The 21178-nt window shown below is 50.0% G+C and overlaps 1 protein-coding gene across 1 annotated transcript; it reads left to right on the top strand.

The window, feature by feature from the left end:
- The first annotated feature begins 9329 nt into the window (after positions 1–9329).
- On the top strand, positions 9330–16263 carry TMEM174 (transmembrane protein 174). Its single transcript, XM_055331161.1, has 2 exons — positions 9330–10047; positions 10131–16263. Exons 1-2 carry the CDS (start codon positions 9455–9457, stop codon positions 10258–10260), a joined length of 723 nt encoding a protein of 240 aa, XP_055187136.1. The 5' UTR covers positions 9330–9454; the 3' UTR covers positions 10261–16263.
- The last annotated feature ends 4915 nt before the right edge of the window (positions 16264–21178 follow it).

The raw sequence follows: 21178 nt of genomic DNA, 5'->3' as shown, positions 1-21178 counted from the left end.
TGCCTGGCGGTGGCACCGTGAGAGGCGGGGCTGCGTTGGCCGCACTGAGGACCACGACCTGCTGCCCTTGTCATGTAAACGTGCTTAGCGATGCCAACAAAGCTCGGCTGGCATCCCTGGGGGCATGCTTACCTGAGTCCCTTGTTCTGGGGCGCCCCTCCCACCGGGAGTCCTGGCCCTGTGCCCTGACCCTGAGGATCCGCGCGGCACCTGCTGTTATATGGCACAACTGCCCTAAAACGGAGAGTATCCGGGTGTCAGTCACTCCCTGGGTCCTTCAAGGCGCACGCCCTCACACTGCGGTTCACGCGTACACGGATGCTGCGTGAGTCTGGGAGGTACCTGGCCGATGCACACCTGCCCCCCAGGTCCTCGCTGCGAGCTGCCCCCGGGGGCTGCCTCGCTGCCTCTCGGTGTTGGTGTCTGTGTCGGTGTCAGGCCACCCATGTTCCCGTCCTTCCACGCCCGTGCAGCTCAGCCCCCGGGAGGTCCCCCGGCCACCGTGTGCCCTCCGCGGAAGAGCAGTTACATGACAGTTGAGGAAAACGGGCCCCGCACTGCTGCTTGGCCGGATAACACACTTCCCTGCGGCGGGACGTGATGGTCAGGCAGGGGATAGGGGGGCACAGGGTCCCCGCCCAGCCCCCGCGCCCCGTCTTGGCGTTCTCCTGACCCACTGACGCGCTTTTCTGTGTGACCGCAACCCAGCAGCCGCCGAGCACCAAGGCTTCGTGCTGTAAAAGAGCAACGCGGCCACCTGCTGCCAGAGAGAAATTCAAGCAAATAAAACACGTTAGCCGTGGACAATTCTCAAGATTGAGATCCCCCCACTACTCACCGTCCACGGCCTCGTAGACACCGGACACTGACTTAGGTGCAGATCCATCTCTCAGGGGTGAGCTTCCGGGCACTTGACATCATGCATGCGCATGTGCACACACACAGGCTCCCACAAAGCAATTTCCTTCCCACCCACAGTGTGTTCAATCTAATGTTTTGCTAACAAATGCATGACCATGCTTGGTTTCACTTCCCACCAGAGTTCTTTGATAACCTCCAAAAGCTGTTTTTGTGGTTTTCTGTGTCACTTTTCATTGATTTCTTTGAGCTATAATCATTTCAAAGTGATAATTTTTAACTGAGACTGTGGGTTGGTGGTTGAAAACAGGAAGCGTGATGGGCACATCTGACGAACAGTGAAAATATGCAAGAACTCCAGGGAAGTTCAGGACTTGATATTATTATTTTTTTTAAGATTTTATTTTATTTATTCATGAGAGACACAGAGACAGAGAGAGAGGCAGAGACACAGGCAGAGGGAGAAGCAGGCTCCATGCAGGGAGCCCGACGTGGGACTCGATCCCGGGTCTCCAGGATCAGGCCCTGGGCTGCAGACGGCGCTAAACCACTGGGCCACGGGGGCTTGATATTATTGATGATGGTGACAGTGCTCCCCGCGAGTCCCCCGGAGAGCTTGCCTGGAAAGAAGGATGAGGTTACCACCCAATATAAGTGAATGAGGAGACACATGTGGTTCATCTAAAATCTTGAAACACGCCTGGAGGCCCATGTGGACCCAAGTTCGAGCAGGATCACAGACGACACGGTGAAAAAGTTAGTGTCTGGAAGGTTGTACTCGTGCAGGACGGCAGGACCCTCTGTCCCACGCGCTCCTGGACGCCGGGGCCTTGAACTCTGTCCTGTACGGAGGGAGAATCTAATTCCATTCCTCTGTGTCTGGGTTGGCTTAGGAGCCTGCTCGAGCAATACAGTGACAGAAAAGTGATAATCTGGGACTTTCGGAGCTAGGTCGTGAGCTCCTTGCAGCTTCCACCTGACACCCAGGGAGTGCTTACTCTCAGGACACCCCTCCTGAAAGCCAGGGCCACGCGGGGTGGGGCCATGAGGGAAGAGCACAGGTCGGAGCTCGGTTGAACACCCCTCACTGAGCTCCTAGCAACAGCCAGCACACCTCCCTGGGCCGTGGGAGTGAAGCAGCTCGTCGGCCGACTCGGCCCTTAAATCCAGGGCTTACAGGCTGCATCCCTGGCAGGTCACCCCGCAGAACTCAATCAAGCAACAGGATTATGTTTTAAGCCACAAAATTTGGGGGTGTTTTGTTATCTGGCAATGGATAACTGGAACCCTCTGCCACTGTTTTTCCCCCTGTTTGTTGTGCATCCAAGCGCACACATAGCTCCAGTGACAAGCGTACAGACCCCTCTCCCTTTGCAAATGATGGATGGAAATACACTGTGTTCAGCCAACAGCACGCCTTAGAGATCACCCCGTACCTGTCCCTATAGACCTGCTCGCTCTTCAATGGTGACAGACACCCTATTGTCATCACCATGACCTACTTATCCAGTCCAAGGCTCAGGGACACTTAAGGGTTTGTGTGTATGTGTTACTAGGAACAATGATTCATTGTCTAGGCTGCGGACGCTCTGGTGTAAAGTCTATGTAAAGGCTACATCCCTAGGAGATATTTGTGTCTCTTCTGATTGCATTGTATGTGCATTTTAAATTTAATAGATATTGCCAAATTGTCCTCCTCCAAAATAAGAAGTAGGACCAATCAATTGAGAGATCTTATTTGAGAGAGACAGAGAGACAGAGAGAGGGTGCAAGTGGGGAGGGGGCAGAGGGAGAAGGAGAGTCTCAAGTAGAGTCAGTGAGCACAGAGCCCAACACGGGGCTTGATCTCACCACCCTGAGGTCACAACCTGAGCTGAAATCAAGAGCCAGACCCTTCACTGACTGAGCCCCCCAGGAGCCCCTTCACCAGTCAACTTAGAGGTGTCTGTTTTCTGACACTCCTGCCACAACAGGGCCTCTCAGCAAAGTCCAAAAACTTGTTCACCTAGATTCTTATTCAGATTATGGATTTTATTATTGTGGCAAAAAATGAGCTTGATCCTTGATCTCTACTTGCTCTCTTGATATATCGTGTTCGAGAAACTCCTAGCTGTAATTGCCCCAAGCAGTCATTTTTGTCGGAATATTAAAAATAAATGGTATGGATATGGGAAGGATGCCTCATGGGACAAGAGGCAAAAAAAAGCAAGTTTAAAGACTAACAAAGGTTAATGTGATTCCATTCCCACACAATGTGTGAGCTTGTTGTAAGGGGAAGAAATCTGGAAGTATATATGCAAAGTGTTAGGAAAAAGCAAAGTCCATCATAATTATAAACCATAATCAGGGACGCCTGGTTGAGCGTCTGCCTTCGGCCCAGGGCATGACCCCAGGGTCCTGGGATCGAGTCCCGCGTCGGGCTCCCCGCATGGAGCCTGCTTCTCCCTCTGCCTGGGTCTTTGCCTCTTTCTCTGTGTGTGTCTCTCATGAATAAATAAAAAACAAAATCCTTAAAAAAAAATTAAAAATAAACCACAACTGAACCAGCAAATAAAACACTGCCTGAAATTTCCCGCAAGGTCCGTGTCCCGGCTACTTGGGAAGGCGGGCGCTCTGTTCTCTAAGTGGCTGGACGAGGTGCGGGTGGAAGGGGTCAGCCAAACGGAAGAGCGTGCTCTCACCCAAGGCTCATGCAGGCCCTGGGTCTGGCTCGATTCCCCCAGTGACCAACCTGCTGAACAGCCTGTTCAGTAGCCTTTGTTGGGCCTTTTGGTTGATGAGTTTTCATTCGTCGTTCGAACTGCATCTTAAGGGAGGTCACCGTGTGTTGGCCTCCTCTGGCCCTGCGTGTGCCATAAGCGGTGGCAGAGCCAGCGGCCCCGGGGACAGCTCCCGTTGCGGCGTTGGCTGCGAGGACATGCCCAGGTGGCCAGTGCCGCCTGCCCCAACATCCCAAGCCGCAGCTTAGGCAGCCACTGAGCTCACTCGGATCGCCACCCCCACCCCCAGGGTCCTGCCTCTGCATTTTCTTTCCTTTTTTTTTTTTAAGATTTTATTTATTTTACTTATTTATTCAGGAGAGATACAGAGAGAGACAGAGACCCAGGCAGAGGGAGAAGCAGGCTCCATGCAGGGAGCCCAACGTGGGACTCGATCCGGGGACCTCGGGGTCATGCCCTGGACCGAAGGCAGGTGCTCAACCACTGAGCCCCCAAGGCGTCCCCTGCATTTTCTTAAACAGAAGTCAATTTTGTAGGAAGAGGCACATTGAATGTACCTACTCCCAACAGATTTCAAATGAACGATTAATAACCGTGGAAGCCTACCAGCCAGCTCTTTGGCCTCGGAGCGGAATCATCATTATTAATACATGTCCACACCAACAGCCCAACCTGCCCGTCCCTTTGATGGCCCTTGGATAGAGGCGTGGCCAGCAAGGCCCCAGTGGCAGTGGGCTGTGCCGGTCCCCGCGCCGGCCTACCCCCTCTACATCGCAGGCTGCCAGCCTCCCCTCCGGCCATGGCCACCAACCTCTAAGCTTCCCTCGGGCACTGTCCCCTTGTTGCAACCTCCAGGCCCTGCCCCTCCTGCAGCTGCCCTCCTAGGCTGAGCCCGATGCGCTGTGGGGCCTTTGGGGATGGGGCTGTTCCCGCTCTGCACCCGCGTCCCCGAGCAGGGGAACACCGACTTCTGACCTTGACTTGTTAGGAAGGAGCCAACATGGTAAGAAAGTGTGGTTCCAAGGTCCTGCCACCTTTGATTTTATAATGAACAGAAACCTAATTTGTGTCACAGGCCTCTCGGCCGAGCAGTAGGCACGGAGCTCACAGGCCAAGGTCGCTCCGTCCTCCAGGCCCGGATGTCTGTGCAGCGCAGGCTCACTGTACTCCCTCCACCATCTGGCCCTAACAGGAATTTTTTTATATAAATGCTGAAAGGTACTTCCTGTTAGGTGCCCAGAGGATGATACTAAGAAAAACTATGGGCCTGAGGGTTGTTTCATAAAGCATAACCTGAAATATGTTTTTGGGTTAAATGTACTGGAAATTATCACCTCTAAAGACAGTCACGGCACTGTCATTTTTAGTTCAACATATTTCTTTACTGTGGTGGCTCCTAAACTTCAACAGGCATCGGGTTCATCCGAAGGGCTGGATCTCACTCGCAGAGTTTCTGATTCTCTAGGTTTGAGGAGGGGCCGAGAATTGGCATTTCTAACAAGTTGCCTGATGCTCCTGATGCTGCTGATCCAGAGCCTGTGCTTGGAGAGCCACTGCTCCATGAGTCGTTATTATTTTTATTCATTAATAAAAATATCCTACAGTACAAAGGGTCAAATTTTGGACCAAACGAGTGCCTGGATCGCTCACCTCAAAGACAAAGGGCTCACAAAGTTGGCTTGGTCAACAAATATTTCTCAAGTTTCAGTGCTAAGCATTCTTGAACAGCAACTGCAAGGGGAAATTGGGAGGCTTTTATTGCACCCGGTGGCACGGAGTTTAAAAATTGAAGGAAGAGACTTACTTGATCACAGAGACTATACGCCATTTGAGACAGTTCATTTACACTGATAAAAATTTGGAAGAGAGTAGAGAAAGAATTGGTTCTTAATAATTTGGTGTAGAAAAAAAACACCATCATTTGCCAGAATGATCACTGCTTTCCCGGTGCCGGGGGCTATGATGATTTGCTCCAGCTGAGCTCTACCTCTGGAACACCAGCTACAACCCTGGGAGTCACCCCTGGATTAAACTGATACGCGATCATTCTTCAAGACTTGCCTGCCTTCCTGACAGGCCACGTAGTTGAGTTCAACAGGGATGGCACCACCTCTGTGTCTTTCACCCTTTGAGGGGGACGTTCTTTGAGGGGGACGTTCATTTCTGCAATTCCTCTAGGAAAGTGGCATTCCTTTTGTATTTCCATCTTAGTAAGGAGGGGTTTCTACTAGGTCCTTCCTCCTAGAGCAGTCCTCACTCCACAGGGTAGAGAGCCAATCGGGGATTTGCCAGTTGCCAAATATTTTACATTCAAGGACTGGACAATAGACACATGGTGGACTCATAGACCTACTGGCCCCTTTGTCATTTAAAGAAGACAAAACTCCATGGGTCACCTGACCATCATAAGCTCCCCACTTTGACTTATGGACCACAGTGGCATTTTGGGTCCCTAGAAAGGAGCATCAGTTCAGAGTCGATGTACGTCAATTCCCAAGAAGCATGGGCGGATGGCTGTCGGCGCTCGAAGGAATAGTCAGAGGAAGACTCAAAGAATACCGTGGGGCAGTGCTGCTGAGCTCTTTCTCAAGGGGAGGGAACCCAGTCTCCTCTCCAGTCACAGAGCTCTGGGTCTCTGGGCAGCTTAGGTCTGCAGGCCTGGTAAGAAGCCCGACTCTCCGTGGTGATAACATAAGTCAGGTTTTTAGACTTCGGATCTGAAGTTATTCATGTTATACAAACCCAGTAACATTTTTGTGGGAGGCTCATGCATTTTGTTCCTAGAGACACTATGATCAGCTTGCCGCGAGCACAGATTCTTGTGGGTCAAGATATCCTGGTAATCCTTTATTCCTTATTGCACATTACACTTTCATCTTGTCTCTATTTATTAAGTGCTTTCACTTTTCACTTTCCCCCACTGCAATGAAGCTGCCGTAATCACACCTACAGGGGACTCTGGGCCCTGGAGCTTGACTGACTATAACCTGATTGTTAAAAAGATGGAATAATACTAAATACTTACAATCATACCTGATCCATAATAAGTGTTTAATAATCCTTCACACTTTTTTTTTATGACAGTCACAGAGAGAGAGAGAGAGAGGCAGAGACACAGGCAGAGGGAGAAGCAGGCTCCATGCACCGGGAGCCCGACGCGGGATTCGATCCCGGGTCTCCAGGATCGCTCCCTGGGCCAAAGACCGGCGCCAAACCACTGCGCCACTCAGGGATCCCCTCCTTCACACTTTTGAGGCACCTAGGTGGCTCAGTTGGTTGAGCATCTGATTTGTGATTTCAGCTCAGGTTGTGATCTCACGGGTGGTAGGATGAAGCCTTGAGACAGGCTCCGTGCTCCGCGGGGGCTCTGCTTGGGACTCTCTCCTTCTGCCCCTCCCCCAATTTGTGTGCACTTTCTCTCAAATAAATACATAAATCTAAACATAAAAATTAGGGATCCCTGGGTGGCACAGTGGTTTGGTGCCTGCCTTTGGCCCAGGGCGCGATCTTGGAGACCCAGGATCGAATCCCACGTCGGGCTCCCGGTGCATGGAGCCTGCTTCTCCCTCTGCCTATGTCTCTGACTCTCTCTCTCTCTCTCTCTGTGTGACTATCATAAATTAAAAAAAAAAGAAGTTTAATAATCCTTAGCACTTTTTTTCCTGATGTCAGTTGAGATAAGTACCTAAGGCTTTTTTTCCCCTGCTTCATTCTGTTGATATGATGCATTACACTGATTGACGCTTGAATGTTGAACCATCTTTGCATTCCAAGAATAAATCCCACTTGGTCATAGCACAGGATTCTTTTAATATGCTGTTGAATTTGGTTCGTTAGGTTTTTTAAAAATTGCTATTTACCGCATGGACAGAGTTTGAACTTTTGGAGTGAGAAGCTAAATCAAGGTGACCTTGGAAATTTAACTAAATTCCCTGACCTCTCTGCTCTGAGAGTCATTTTGGTTTTGCATTCATGGGCTATTTTCACAAAAGTGATCTCTCTGCCCTGCTCTTTAAGTGTTCCCTTAACTGCAGGTGGATATAGCTAGATAAATGAGAAACACAAACTGAGTGACTTAGAAGAAGAATTTTGAAAGCCTAGCTTTTTCTAAATGCCAGGCACTGTTTCAGCTGTTAACTCAGGGATTAAGAGCATGAAAAGAATTTCAGGCTAGCTGACCAGAATTTTTATGATTAAAGAGAAAAGCTGGCTTCCCTGGATCTTTGATCTAGCTCAGCAGGAAAAGGGGCAGACTACTCCGATTGCACCACCACTCCATCCTGGCTGCTCAGGGACACACCTGGGAAGGCACCTGAGGGGGTCACCTGCTTGCTTTCCCATCTGAAAATGAAGTTGGAAATTACAGGCCTTATCCCATAGCAGGAGGGAGGCATTTTCGGTGGGAAAAAAAATCCCCTTGTCACCGAGGAGCATTTGGGGTTAAGTTGGAGTAGAGTTTACAAAGATTCCCGATGAGGAAAGCCACTTGGGGCACTTACACTTCCTTTGGAGATTTGGGTTCTGTTGGTCTGAGTAAGGAACTCAGATTTTGCCTTTTAGAAAAAGTGGCCCTGGTGATTTTTATCATCAAGTAAGTTTGGGAAGCCCTACCTAGAGCAAGAGGGCAACTGTTTTCCTGGACCTTCTGCTCAATATTGGGAAAGGGAGCTAATATAATATTTAAGCACCGGGCAGCCCCGGTGGCGCCACAGTTTAGCACCACCTTCGGTCCAGGATGTGATCCTGGAGACCCGGGATCAAGTCCCATGTCGGGCTCCCTGCATGGAGCCTGCTCCTCCCTCTGCTTGGGTCTCTGCCGTGCTCTTTCTCTCTCTCTCTCTCTCTCTGTGTGTGTGTGTGTGTGTCTCTCTCATGAATAAATAAATAAAATATTTAAAAAATCTATTTAAGCATGGAAGAGAGACATCCATCTGAATAAGACCTGTCCAGGAAAGGCAGAGAGCTGTAGTCACTGTTCTGCAGAGGAAGAAGTTCATGGGGCCGCTTTGCGTTGCTGTAGTCATGGATGACAGAGGACATCGTTGAGGACCAAGCTTTCTTCTCTAAATTGGCTTGGGTTTGGTTGCAAAACACAGCAGTTTAAAGACGTAGCTGTTGTCTTCACCTGGGGCACAGGGGCTGTGCTGCTGTCAGGGAGGAAGGGTCTGAGGCCGTGACCCCTGGACGCCAGGTCGTACCCGCTGCTCGTGCACCTTTGCCCGTGGTGTGATGCGTGGGTAGGTTTCTAACCAGCCCCCACATGCTCAAAGCAAAAGGCACGTGGGTGGGAGAGAAGTCCACAGCGCCTTGAGCTCAGTGAGTTATGGGAGGTTGTGGGTCCTCATGGCTCGGGCTCCCTCCTGCGGGAAGGATGCACGCTCAGCCAAGAAAGGCGTCTGTTTACTCCCGTGGAGCTGAGCCGGCAGGGACGTGGTGGGGCGTCTGACACGGGGCAGGTACAGCCAGGGCCCCCGGCCAGAGGCCCCAAGGTCACTCCTGCCATTTCCACAACCTTGGTTTTGGGGGGATGCCAGCGGGGCCCGGCGCAGCGCCCTGCGCCTGCAGGGAGGCACCTGGGAGCACACGAGGACGGGCTCGCGGACTCCGGGTGAGCGAGCAAAGGGGATGGGAGAGCCTGTCAGCGAATTCCAGTGCGGGGACCTCCCATCATGCCACCATGCCACCGCGCCACCGCAGAAGCGTCAGGCTCCGCTTCCCAGCCCTTTATTCTTCTACTCAAGGTTCAGCCTCTGCCGCCACACTCTGTTAACTCCGGGGGCCCAAAGTCCTTCCATGAGTAACTGGGCAGCCCTCCCGGCTCTTAGGGGCGCTCCCAGTCCCCGGCCCTCCAGGGAGCGCGGTGGTCGCAGCGGGCGATGGAGCGGGCCGGCGGCCACGTGGAAGACTTGCCCCTCAACGTGTTCTCCGTGACCCCCTACACGCCCAGCACGGCCGACCTCCAGGTGTCAGATGACGACAAGGCGGGGGCCACCCTGCTCTTCTCAGGCATCTTCCTGGGGCTGGTTGGGATCACGTTCACCATCATGGGCTGGATCAAATACCAGGGGGTCTCTCACTTTGAATGGACCCAGCTCCTTGGGCCCATCCTGCTGTCAGTTGGGGTCACGTTTATCCTGATCGCTGTGTGCAAGTTCAAAATGCTGTCCTGCCAGGTGTGCAGAGAAGGTGAGGAAAGGGCCCCGGACGCGGAGCAGACGGCAGGAGGACAGTCGTTTGTTTTCACGGGGATCAACCAACCCATCACGTTCCACGGGGCCACGGTGGTGCAGTACATCCCTCCTCCGTACGGTTCCCAAGAGCCCCTTGGGGTGAACGCCACCTTCCTGCAGCCAGGGAGCCCCTGCGGCCCCACGCCCGGCCCTCCCCACTACTACACCATCTACCCGGCGGACAACGCGGTGTTCGTGGGCGACCAAGGTGGCCCGTCATCCGCGGGGGGCCGCGACAGGTAGGTGGGGCCCGTGGCCAGGCCAGCGGCCCTGCTTCAGACTCGGTGGGCGCTAATGGTGCGTGTGCTCTGCTCCGTTCCAGATCTGGCCCCGCAGCCCACCTGCTGGAAGCCACCCCGCCGGGGGTCGAGGTCTTCTCTCCTCCCCCATATGAGGAGCTGTACTCCCCTCCTCGCCAGCCCACCATGCTGACCCAGGTGCTCCCTCCGTGACCCCCAGCTCAGCCCGCGGCCCAGGAGCCTGACCCCCGACCCCTGGGGGGGCTCAGATTGGTGAAAATGCGGCCGGAGAGGGGCAGCTGCCTTCCGGTCCAGCTGGACCTGCCCTGCACAGGGCTCAGGGGCAGGAACCTTCCTCGGGCCACCACCCACCCCTGGCCTACAGGAAGGCACTGGTGTCTCAATTTAAAGCCAGCAGCCGACGGAAAAATCACTGCTGCTGTGACTCTGGGAGTTTCCACGGCAGCCGGGGGTTGGGGAGCGGGGGGATGAGTGGGCAGAGAGTGGGGAAGCTCTCCAGGCTCAACTGGAGGTGTCCTAGGACCTCTTCCCAGCCCCCTCCTACAGGGCGGGGGGTGGGGGGTGGTGGTGCAGATTCCCAAACACTTGGTTGCCATCCAGTGTCCCTTAAGGACTCTGGGTATCTTAAAGGCTGCACAGCATTTTATTAGTGGAATAAAATAAAACAATATATCCTGTTTTTTAAAAAAGGATTAGATAGCTGGCAGCAGAATAAAATAATAACTGTACAAAATAAATATGATGGGCAATGACATAAATAAATTCTTATCACTGGGTCACGGTGACTCTTGGCAAGGCGAGAGCTCGCTGTGTGCCCCCAGGCCGGGATCTGTGCTACACACGAGCTACCCCAGCCCAGTGACCAAGAACCTGGAGCCTTCTCTAAGCACCTGTGGATGAGTTCTGCGAAATCAGACAAAATAGAGATTCAGGGCAATACCTGGAAAACCACAAATCATGGAAACGATTTTTAAGGTCAAGACAAACTCACCTTCTTTATAAAAGAAGTTGGTGCTGTTAATCTTCCAGAATCTGAACTGTGTAATAAACAACCACAACCCGTCAAAGACTTAAGAAGAGACAGTTACAACTATCGGGTTTTAAAAGAAAATATTTTCCTTATTTTCCTACCACATGAGATAAGGGAGGCTCATCCCAAAGGAGGATAGGATTCAGCAAGCAATTCCTTAAGATTTTGGTACCATATTTATATATGGAGTGATTTTTACTGATTTTTATCAAAAACATCTAGTTTTCCAAGGATATGATTAAAATATGGTTGGTACATTATTGGCATGGTTTGTATTATATCTTAGAAACAGAACATTTTTATATGAGAATTCATTTTGATGTTTGATGATAGGAGGTGATGGAAAAAAAACACAGGATTCTGCATGCAGAAAGAATATTCATGAAATAGTGGATTCCTAGCCATCGGTTCTGGGGAGGAAATGGGGTGACAGGGACACAGCGGGGCATCACTGGCTGTGCCATCCCGGCAATGACACCCTGCAGGATTGCCTCCCTGGCCCCTTCTCTGCTCATCCTCACTTACCCCACAGCTTTATATTCCTGGATTTGGGTTATAATGAGCATCAAGGGAGGCTCATGTAGGAAAAAGACGTTGAGGAAGGGCGTCCGTGTGTGGGAGCAAGGCAGATAGGACCGCGATCCATCCCGCTGACGCCGGGAGTCCCATGTGCAGCCAAGTGGCCTTGGGGAGTTTTAGCTCCAGGCAGCAGAACTGCTCAGCGCCAACTGCCCCTGTTCTAAGAGGGGAGAAGTGCTAACAGACAGATAACTGATGCATCGAGCTTCAGGAGCTCAAGGTGGGAGGCTGGCCTGCAACGGCGCGGGGTAGGGAATTTGTTCATTCAGTCAACGTTAGTTATGGAGTCTCTGCTCTGCGGCAGGATATGGGCCATCCAGTGGGGCTCCAACAGTGACAAACTCACCCAACTTGTGCTCACCAGAGCTTGTGCTGTGCGCTCACAGGGCGTGTGGCTGGGGTAGGGGTGGTAGGCGGGTCTGTGGGTTACTCTGACACCGTGAGAGGTGCTGTGGCTGGAAGAGGGATCTGGGTGACGTAGGAGGGCCATGGGGGCCTGCTGGAGGAAGTGAAGTCCGGGCCCTGGACTTGCATGAGCCCAGGGAGCACTGCTCACGCCGGACAGCGTGCAACTGGTGTCTCTTGAGCCCCGAGGGCTGTGCTGGGAGCTGAGGGAACAGTGGCCGGTACCTAATCAAAGAGAATGAGGGACATGCCTGGGACGCCCTCGAGTGGCCGAGTGGCCGGCAGCCCCGGGAGGCTCCCGCCGGCTGTGTAAACTGTACTGCCGGCCGCTGCAGCCTCACACAGCCCTTCCGCCACCTGACAAGCACCTCCACCTGCTGTCTGGCTTCTAGATCCCTGCTCTGTCTTTATATGAGGGCTGCAGGCACCAGCATGACGGGAAGCCCACCGCATGGCTTTAGGATTCCAACGCCAGGCCCTTCCTTGGCCTTTGACCAGCAATGTCAGTCAACCAGATACTTGCCCTCTCTCATTCTTTCCTCCAGTATCTGATTGGGGAGGAACGGAGGACTGTGATCTGGGGACAGTGGATTAGAGTCTGTCTGGTCCTGCCTAGGAGGTCCACCCTGGGGCTACCGGTGTGGGAAGTGGCCCTGGCAGCCCACGGGGCCGTGTCAGCCTTGTCAGACATCTCAGTGTGTGTCTGCAGAGCAACCGGAAAGCCAGTGAGCAGCCTTAACGAGGGGGGCCCTGGGCTCTGGGTCTAGACACTCACCAGTCAGGGCAAGGCCTAGAGCCATGCAGGGTGGAACAGTGCCCTTGCTGGCAAAGCTCAGGTCTAAGTGACCACAACACCAGGAAACATGCTTCTCATCCGCCCTCAGCCGTCGGTGGGGTGCTGTGTGTGGGCACGATCTGGCCGTGCATACGGAATCCTAAAGAAAGCTAAGAGGTCTTGTTAATCAAAAGAGACAGGCTTCCTAAGAATGTAATGTTGTCTGGAAACATGTCCCAGGAGCTGACCGGGGCTGGGCCTTTGGGCTGGAGAGAATGACGATAGCGGATGATCCAGACAGGGCAGGACAGGGATTATCTGGGCCTATGAGATGAGGCCCGCCACCCCGCACCCTGGGAAAGGCATTACACAGAGCTCTTAGGGCTTCCTCTTTCTGCCCTGGGCCAACAGCGGGATGGCCCTCCCTGCAGGTGGCTCTGCGTCTGCTCCCTCCTGCAGAGCTCTGGGAGTATCTTACACGGAGCGGGGGCGGGGGGCCCTTCCCGGAGATGCAGTCTTTCCCCCTCTTGCTCTGCTGTGCCAGGTACGGGTCTTGGTTTCAATTGCACTGAGTGGCTCTCTACTACAAAATCAGCCTTTTTAATGCCCTCCCCACTTTCTTGGCAGAGGGTGCGGCAACCGCATAAAAATAAGGCCTCTTGTTTGTGAAGAGCTGGCTGTGGGTGTCTGTTCCCAGCTTCTGACCTCTGGGCGCTCACCGGCCTTGTTTATGCTGGACCCCAGGAGCAGGGCTGGCCGAGGCCCCACGCCCCCAGACAGAAGCTCCGCAGAGTGACCGTGGGGTAGGCCTCTTACCAACAGAGGGCTTTCTGCCGGGTCCTGAGCAGTGGTCAACGTGCCAGGCGCCGTCTGCTGCTCACAGCACTTGGCCCTCACCAAAGGCCTCACGCAGGGCCCTGCACACAATCGGCACCCAGCTCCTGGTGAATGACAGGGTGAGAGAGAGAAATGAAGAACTTTTCAAACAGATAATTCAGGACCACTTTGGTTCAACTTAACTGTTCTGGTGTTTTCTACATTATGAAAAATTTCAAACAAATACAAGAGTCGAGAAAATAGTACATAGAACCCTGTGTGGCCATCACCAACCTCAACCCGTGGCCAATCCTGCTGCAATTACAGCCCCATCCACAATCCCCCAACTGGATTTTTATTTTTTAAAGATTTTATTTACTTATTCATGAGAGACAGAGAGAGAGGCAGAGACCCAGGCAGAGGGAGAAGCAGGCTCCATGCAGGGAGCCCGACGTGGGACTAGATCCCTGAACTCCAGGATCACGCCCTGAGACAAAGCAGAGCTTAACCGCTGAGCCATCCAGGTGTCCCAGCCCCACCTGGATTTTTATTATCGTTTTTCAGGGTTTTTCAGCTTTTTATTTTTTTTAAGATTTTTTCTTCTTTTTTTTAAAATGGGGGTATAACTGACATACAACATTATGAGTTTCAGGTGTACCATAAGATGCTTTGATATTTGTATCACCCAACTGGATTTTTATAAGGAAATCATATCATCCTAAAATATGTCATTGTATATCTTTAAAAGGTAAAGACTCAAAAAAAAATCACACCATTAGTATGTCTAAAAAAATTTACACTTAATGTCATCAAATATCTAGCCAGTGTTCAATTTACCCTGATTTTCTCTATTTTATTTTTATGTCTTCATTTGCTTGAATCAGGATCCAAGTGATATCAGCTTTCTGCTTAAATGCATCCTAAATTTCTAGTTATACTGTATTTTGGGAGGCAAATTATTCATGGTAGCAGATTTATATTTACTAAATTTCACTTTCCAAATGAAAATGTTTTTTTAAGATTTTGCACTTTGTATCTCCTTCTCTGTCAGTTTCCCTGGACCTCTAGGACTTTTTGGGAATTAGAAACTTATTTTTTTCTGACTTTAGCATATTACCAGATATTTTTCTAAACACGGGGCTAGAAATAATAGATATATGAAAACAAAAAGAGATCTTTAAGTGACTGTTTACATGTTGAGAAATATCTGTTGCAGAATAGTTTCTTTTTTTTTAATTTTTATTTATTTATGATAGAGAGAGAGAGAGAGAGGCAGAGACACAGGCAGAGGGAGAAGCAGGCTCCATGCACCGGGAGCCCAACGTGGGATTCGATTCCGGGTCTCCAGGATCGCGCCCTGGGCCAAAGGCAGGCGCCAAACCGCTGCGCCACCCAGGGATCCCGCAGAATAGTTTCAAGAGTATCTGAAGACTCTGACAACCTTTAGCATTTTTGACTTGGTAGGAAAAAAAAAACTTCTCGGGAAGGTTTCATCATTTACGGGGTAAGGTCTCGATGAAAACTCCTCCAAACATTTCAGAAGTGGGAACCAGAGTCTCCTCTTTTAGAAATAGCAGGCAAAGGCGTCTGGGTGGCTCATGTGGTTGAGCCTCTGACTCTTGAATTTGGCCCGGGGGGTCATGATCTCCGGGTCCAGGGATCCTGCCCCATGCTGGGCTCCCTGCTCAGTGGGGACCCTGCTTGAGATGCTCTCTCTCCCTCTCCCTCTGCCCCTTCCCTCACTCACCCTCTCTCTCTCTCTCACAAATAAATAAATCAATCTCATAAATTAAACAAATCTCTTTAAATAAATAAAGGGCAAAGCCTCTTGCTGAACATTAAAATATTACCCGGTACAATTTAATTCATGGGGGCTGTTGATAATGGACCTCTCACCAATGAATTCCCAATTCTCCTCAAATTAGAAATATATGCATTTTCTGGACATGCCTACCACTCTTCCTTTGAAGGTGGTTGTGTGTGTGTGTGTGTGTGTGTGTGTGTTCACCTATACCCTCTCATAGAATGTGATTTATGGATTTCTTGCCCATTTACTACCTGTAAATCATCAAGAGTTTTATGTCCCAAGCAGTCAGCAGTTGGTTATAAAATCAACAGAGAGCTGTACTAAATAAACCTTTACTGGATGGCTCTTAAGAATTGATGACAAATCAGAACGTGAAGACAACTCCACGGGAATGATTCTCACCTGCCTCTGGGATACCACAAAGGTCTCAGATATGGGAATTTTATTTGTCTTGAGCTTTTAAGAAGATTAATAACCAGATGAACTGGGAAGGAAATCAGTGCTCTGGGTTCCAGAAGTTTTCTTCTGAAACAAAGAATTTGTCCTCCGGCACAAAACTTACACATGTGTAAATCATAGACACAAATATGTGTGCTGGAGTCTGCTGACACACAAGGGGCTGAAAATGAAGCTTAGGTAAGAAGTCCGAGATCTTCCTGTTTGAATCCTTACATTTATTACTTTAATAAATTCTTAAAAAAGGAATGTGTGTGTGTGTACACTTTTTAAATATATATATTTTGGTGAGTAATGTAAGAATTGGTAATGATCATTTCTGAGGCAGAGGATGGGAGACTCATTTTTCACTTTAGTCCAGGCTAATTAATGATTTTAAAATTTTTATTGTTCATTTCCTACCTGCTCATAAAATTATTTTTGGGGCATCCCGGGTGGCTCAGAGGTTTAGCACCTGCCTTCGGCCCAGGGCGTGACCCTGGAGACCCGGGATCGAGTCCCGCATTGGGCTCCCTGCATGGGGCCTGCTTCTCCCTCTGCCTGTGTCTCTGCCTCTCTCTCTCTCTCTGTGTGTCTCTTGTGAATAAATAAATAAAATCTTTTAAAAAAATATTTTTGGAATAGAGGAAGAAGAGAAGCAAATGATCTCTCTCCATGTGCTGTTACTGTTAATGTCACCTTCTTGAGGTCCCGGCGAAATGATTTCCATTGTCACTGCTGCTTACACGTCGACATACAAGCACACAGGGCGCGCAGATGTAGACGCGGTGTGTTTACGTGCCCGTGGGCACAAGCGCGCTGTGCTACGAGCAGCACCTTTACGCGGACACACACGTAAGGTCCCGGGGTAGAGGACAGAGTGCTCGTCATCTGTCGCTCCCCCTGTGCATGGATTCTTCACACGTACACGCTGTTGCTGCAGCCCCCTGCGGCTCATGCTCAGTGTGAGGCCAACCCGGATTGGTGTCAGCGGCAGAGCCACGAGTCAGATTCCGGGGGTTCGATGATCACTCCCTCATCCAGCCCCCCTGCACACCTTGGGAAAACTGCTCACCGCAGCAGCAGCTCATTTTCCTCCGTACCTTTGGAGGTGGACCCAAGGGTGAGCTGGCTGGCTCCTCCCCAGAAGAGCTACAGGATGAGCGATGCAGCATTTGCCACCCTTCAGCCCTCTGGGTGCTGTGCAAGGACGTCGGCGCCCCCTGCAGCCCCCGGGGCTCTGGCTCTGGCCCCTCTGAGACCCTCCCACTGTCCCCCCGGGGCTCTTCCTCCTGGGCCTCTGGGACTGGCCTGACCCCACATCAGCCAGGAAGGACGCCACCACCCCCCAACAGTCTGAACAGGAGCCACAAAAATATGTGCAGATTTTTCCAGAAGGCAGAAAGACGGCGAAGGGCTCCATCTACCAAGCTCCAAAGAGAACAGATTTAGACTAGAGTGTGTCTGTGTCTCGTTCGGCCCCTTGGAGGCCGTAGCGACTCACCCGCGGGGTCCCCTTTCTGGTCTCTGGGCTCAAGTGACACCCTGACTGACCTCCCAGCTCACTGCGTGGTTCTCAAAGCCTTCGACTCGTGTACTTGGCCGGCATTCTCTCCACACTGAACAGAGTGAGTCTGTCACTTCAAGGGAAGTCACTGACGCTGTGTTGCCCACGATGACATCCAACCTGTGAAGTGAAAATCGGAATTTCCTGAAAACTTGTATTTGTCATCATGAGCTTGACAACTCCCCCAAAAGTGGGCTTTATTTTTGAGATCGAAGTGGCACTTAAAAATGTGATTTTTAAAAAAATGTTATATAATGAAATGTGTCAACATTTGAAAGGTCTGTATAAGTCTGTGAACAAATATTTTCCACATGAGCACTAGGTGATTTTACAAAACCGCACGCACATAAAACACGTGTTCAATGTGCTAGATGGACCAATGATTTTAATGGAACAGAGTACAAAATAGTCACGGATGCAATTTCAGATTCCACACTGCAACTAGCCGTTAAGAAACTGCCACGTGAGTTTCGGGGTGGTATCAAAGAACAGTATCTATGATTATCTGAAAAGGTTTAAAAACATTTCTCCATTTTCCAACTCACACATCTGTGTGAAACCAGATTCTCTTCATATAATTCAACCAGAACAACACACTGCAACAGAGTCAATGCAGAAGCAGATATGAGAATCTGTCTGTCTTCTGTTAGATCTGGTATTTTTTTTTAATTTGCAAAATTGGAAAGAAATATCACTCTTCTCATCCTTTTTCTCCACATTGGAAAAAAATATGTTATTAACACATAAAGGGGATATAATTGCAATTTTATTTATATTTTACTTTCTCTATTTTTTAAAAGTTCGTTGTTTGTTTATTTAAGTAATCGCTACACCCAACTTGGGACTTGACCTTGTGATCCCAAGATCAATCAAGAGTTGCATGCTTTTCCAACTGAGCCAGCAAGTGCCCCTGAAATTTTTATCTTTATGTTTTAATTTTTTTTGAAGGTCCTGGAGCTATTTTAATTCTTTTCCAGGTTTATTGAGGTATAACTAACATGTAAAATTAGAAGATTTTAAACTGTACAATGTGATGGTTTGATATAGATACTATAATTTTTTAATGAATAAACAAATGAATATTTAATCTTTGTTTTAGTTTCTAATAAGGTAAGTCTTAATAGATACCACATAAACAAAAATTCTTTGGGTTTCTTAATATATTTCAAGAGCATAACAATCTCCAAGAGCCAATGTGTTGAGAACGGCCAGCCTGTATTATTAGGGGTAGAAAAGCCCCAGTGGCAGTGAGCCCACCTAGGAGGCCCTAGTCTCCTTTGCAGTGAAGTTTGAGCATGCAGTTCTGGCCAACTGGATACAAGTGCAAGTTTTGGCACAGGGGTTCCAGAAAGACCACCTGGAAAATACATAGGTAGGGGAATTCCTTTTTTGACTCCCTGCTTTTCGTCGTTCTGAAGGACTACACCTTGTACATAGTCACAGGACACCCAGCAGCCAGCTCGGACCACGAGAGGACTCTGGGAATAGAAGCCACAAAGATGGAGCAGGAAAACAGGATAGGCTGGGTCCTCGATGATGTGATGCTGCCTGCTTGTGCAGACTTCTTTCAAATCAAAGAGAAGAAAAGTTTTAAATCTTGTTTAAGACACCATGATTTTGATTTTTCTGTTACATGTAGGGAAACCTAATTTGTTTCCTCCAAGTGTGACCGTGTATTAACATTAGGCACAAAGGACCCGTCTTTAGGTGATTATATAACTATGTCTTATGTACTTTTATGATTGGTTTCACTCCCACATCAACCACTATGTTAAGGTATGACACTGGGACACCCGGGGGGCTCAGCGGTTGAGCGTCTGCCTTTGGCCCAGATCATGATCCTGGAGCCCCGGGATCGAGTCCCATGTCGGGCTCCCTGCAGGGAGTCTGCTTCTCCCTCTGCCTGTGTCTCTGCCTCTCTCTCTGTCTCTCATGACTAAATAAGTAAAATTTTAAAAAAAAGGTATGACACTGAGAAAACATTATTCAGGGTCAGCATTACAGGCACTCAGAAATTTGTTCAACTCTTTAAACAACAAACCGTCAACTCAGGAGGCTCATCCTACTGGCAGGTGGTGAGCTGGGCCCTGGGTACACCCGCCCTCGGAGCCACCTTGCTTCAGGAACCAGCATGACCCTTGTAGCTCTGCTGCGGGCTCCACATTAAGGTAACAGATTATCCTCAGTGTAGAGACAGGAGCACACAGCTTGTCACTTCGTTGGTATTTCTGGGGCAGGACTTAAATTTCATTGTCACCCTCACTCATTGAACCAGAATGGCCCAAATAAACAAAGAGGCTTCTCTCTCCCTTCTTCTTAATGTTGATGGGTTGACAAATCTCATTTCCATGATCAGCCACGTCAGTTATCCAGTGCTCTCTCAATACAGTAACTGACCTGATGGGAACGCACAGCTGGAGAAGGCCAACGAACCCTGTCCACAGAACCACCTGTTACTAAAATCTTCTAAGCAAAAGTAACTTCTCATGAACCTCCTCCCTCCTGTTATGCAGAGTCTATAAGCATTGACTGGGAGCATCACAGGTGGGGACTAGGTGAAGGAGAGATGGACAAAAGCCTTACTCGTAAAGGCTGGCAGATTCCAGAAGGGGCAATGTGTCTGGAGTAACCAAGTTTCTCCCAGGCTCCTCGGGTCTGGGGTGGATTCAGGCCAGAACTGACCGCTACACAGCCTGCCGAGGATTAAACGTGATGATAATGTTGATCAAAAACACAAAGTCAAAAAATAAAAAAATTAAAAAAAAAAAAAAACCCACAAAGTCTAGGGGCACCTGGGTGGCTCAGTCAGTGAAGCGTCTGCCTTTGGCTCAGGTCATGATCCTGGAGTCCTGGGATGGAGCCCCACATGGAGCTCCCTGCTTGGCGGGGAGCCTGCTTCTTCCTCTCCTGTTCCCCCTGCTTGTGCTCTAGTAAATAAATAAACAAACAAACAAACAAACAAACAAACAAATATCTTGATAGGGAGAGAAAGAAGCAGACTCCTTGCCGAGCAGGAGTCATCCCAGGACCTTGAGATCATGACCCGAGTGGAAGGTAGATGTTCAGTCGACTGGGCCACCCAGGCGCCCATGAATAAAATCTTTTAAAAAAAGCCCTCCAAAGTCTGCAGACTTGCGATTAGTAAGCCATGCTCCTGCGACAGGGCAAGCGAGGTCAAATACGAGCACAGGTGGGATCAGTGCTGGCGCTGGCGCTGTTAGCTAGGTGACGTCGGGCAAGCTGCTTAACCTCACCGAGCATAAGACATAGTTACGTACATTTTCTCAAAGGATGCCGTTCGCTCTAGCAGGGGGACATCCATAGGCCAAATGTGCTAACACAGACTGAGAGACAACTTTTCCGTTAATTTTGCCCTACCAGAGTCTATCACTCAGAAGTAGATTTGTTTTCATGTAACTAAAACCCCCAAATGACATTAACTCAAACAAGAGAAGTTTCTTCCTCTCTTCCCTATAAAAAGCTCAGACGTCGGTCGTACGGGGCTGATCCCGATGCTCAGGGACCCGGACTCCTGTCTTTGTGGCATCTTTAGTTGGCGCCCTGCTTCCCTCCTCGAAGTCCTCTCATGGTCCATGGTGGCTGCGGACGCGTGGCGTTATGTCCACATGCCAGGAGGCAGAAGGAAGGAGGAGAAGACAGAGAGAAGGACACAAATCGCACCCGATTCGATCCTCG

This window comes from Nyctereutes procyonoides, unplaced genomic scaffold (genome assembly GCF_905146905.1).
Source record: "Nyctereutes procyonoides isolate TBG_1078 unplaced genomic scaffold, NYPRO_anot_genome, whole genome shotgun sequence".
Lineage (NCBI taxonomy): Eukaryota > Metazoa > Chordata > Mammalia > Carnivora > Canidae > Nyctereutes > Nyctereutes procyonoides.
Note: the sequence above shows the minus strand (reverse complement) of the source record. Positions and strands in the feature narration are given on the sequence as shown.

What these genes read in the sequence shown, in the direction of transcription:
- TMEM174 (XM_055331161.1), top strand. Translation starts at nt 9,455, where the DNA reads ATGGAGCGGGCCGGCGGCCACGTGGAAGACTTGCCCCTCAACGTGTTC. An exon ending in TCCGCGGGGGGCCGCGACAG is followed by an intron (nt 10,048 to 10,130) that starts GTAGGTGGGGCC and finishes GCTCCGTTCCAG; the next exon opens with ATCTGGCCCCGCAGCCCACC.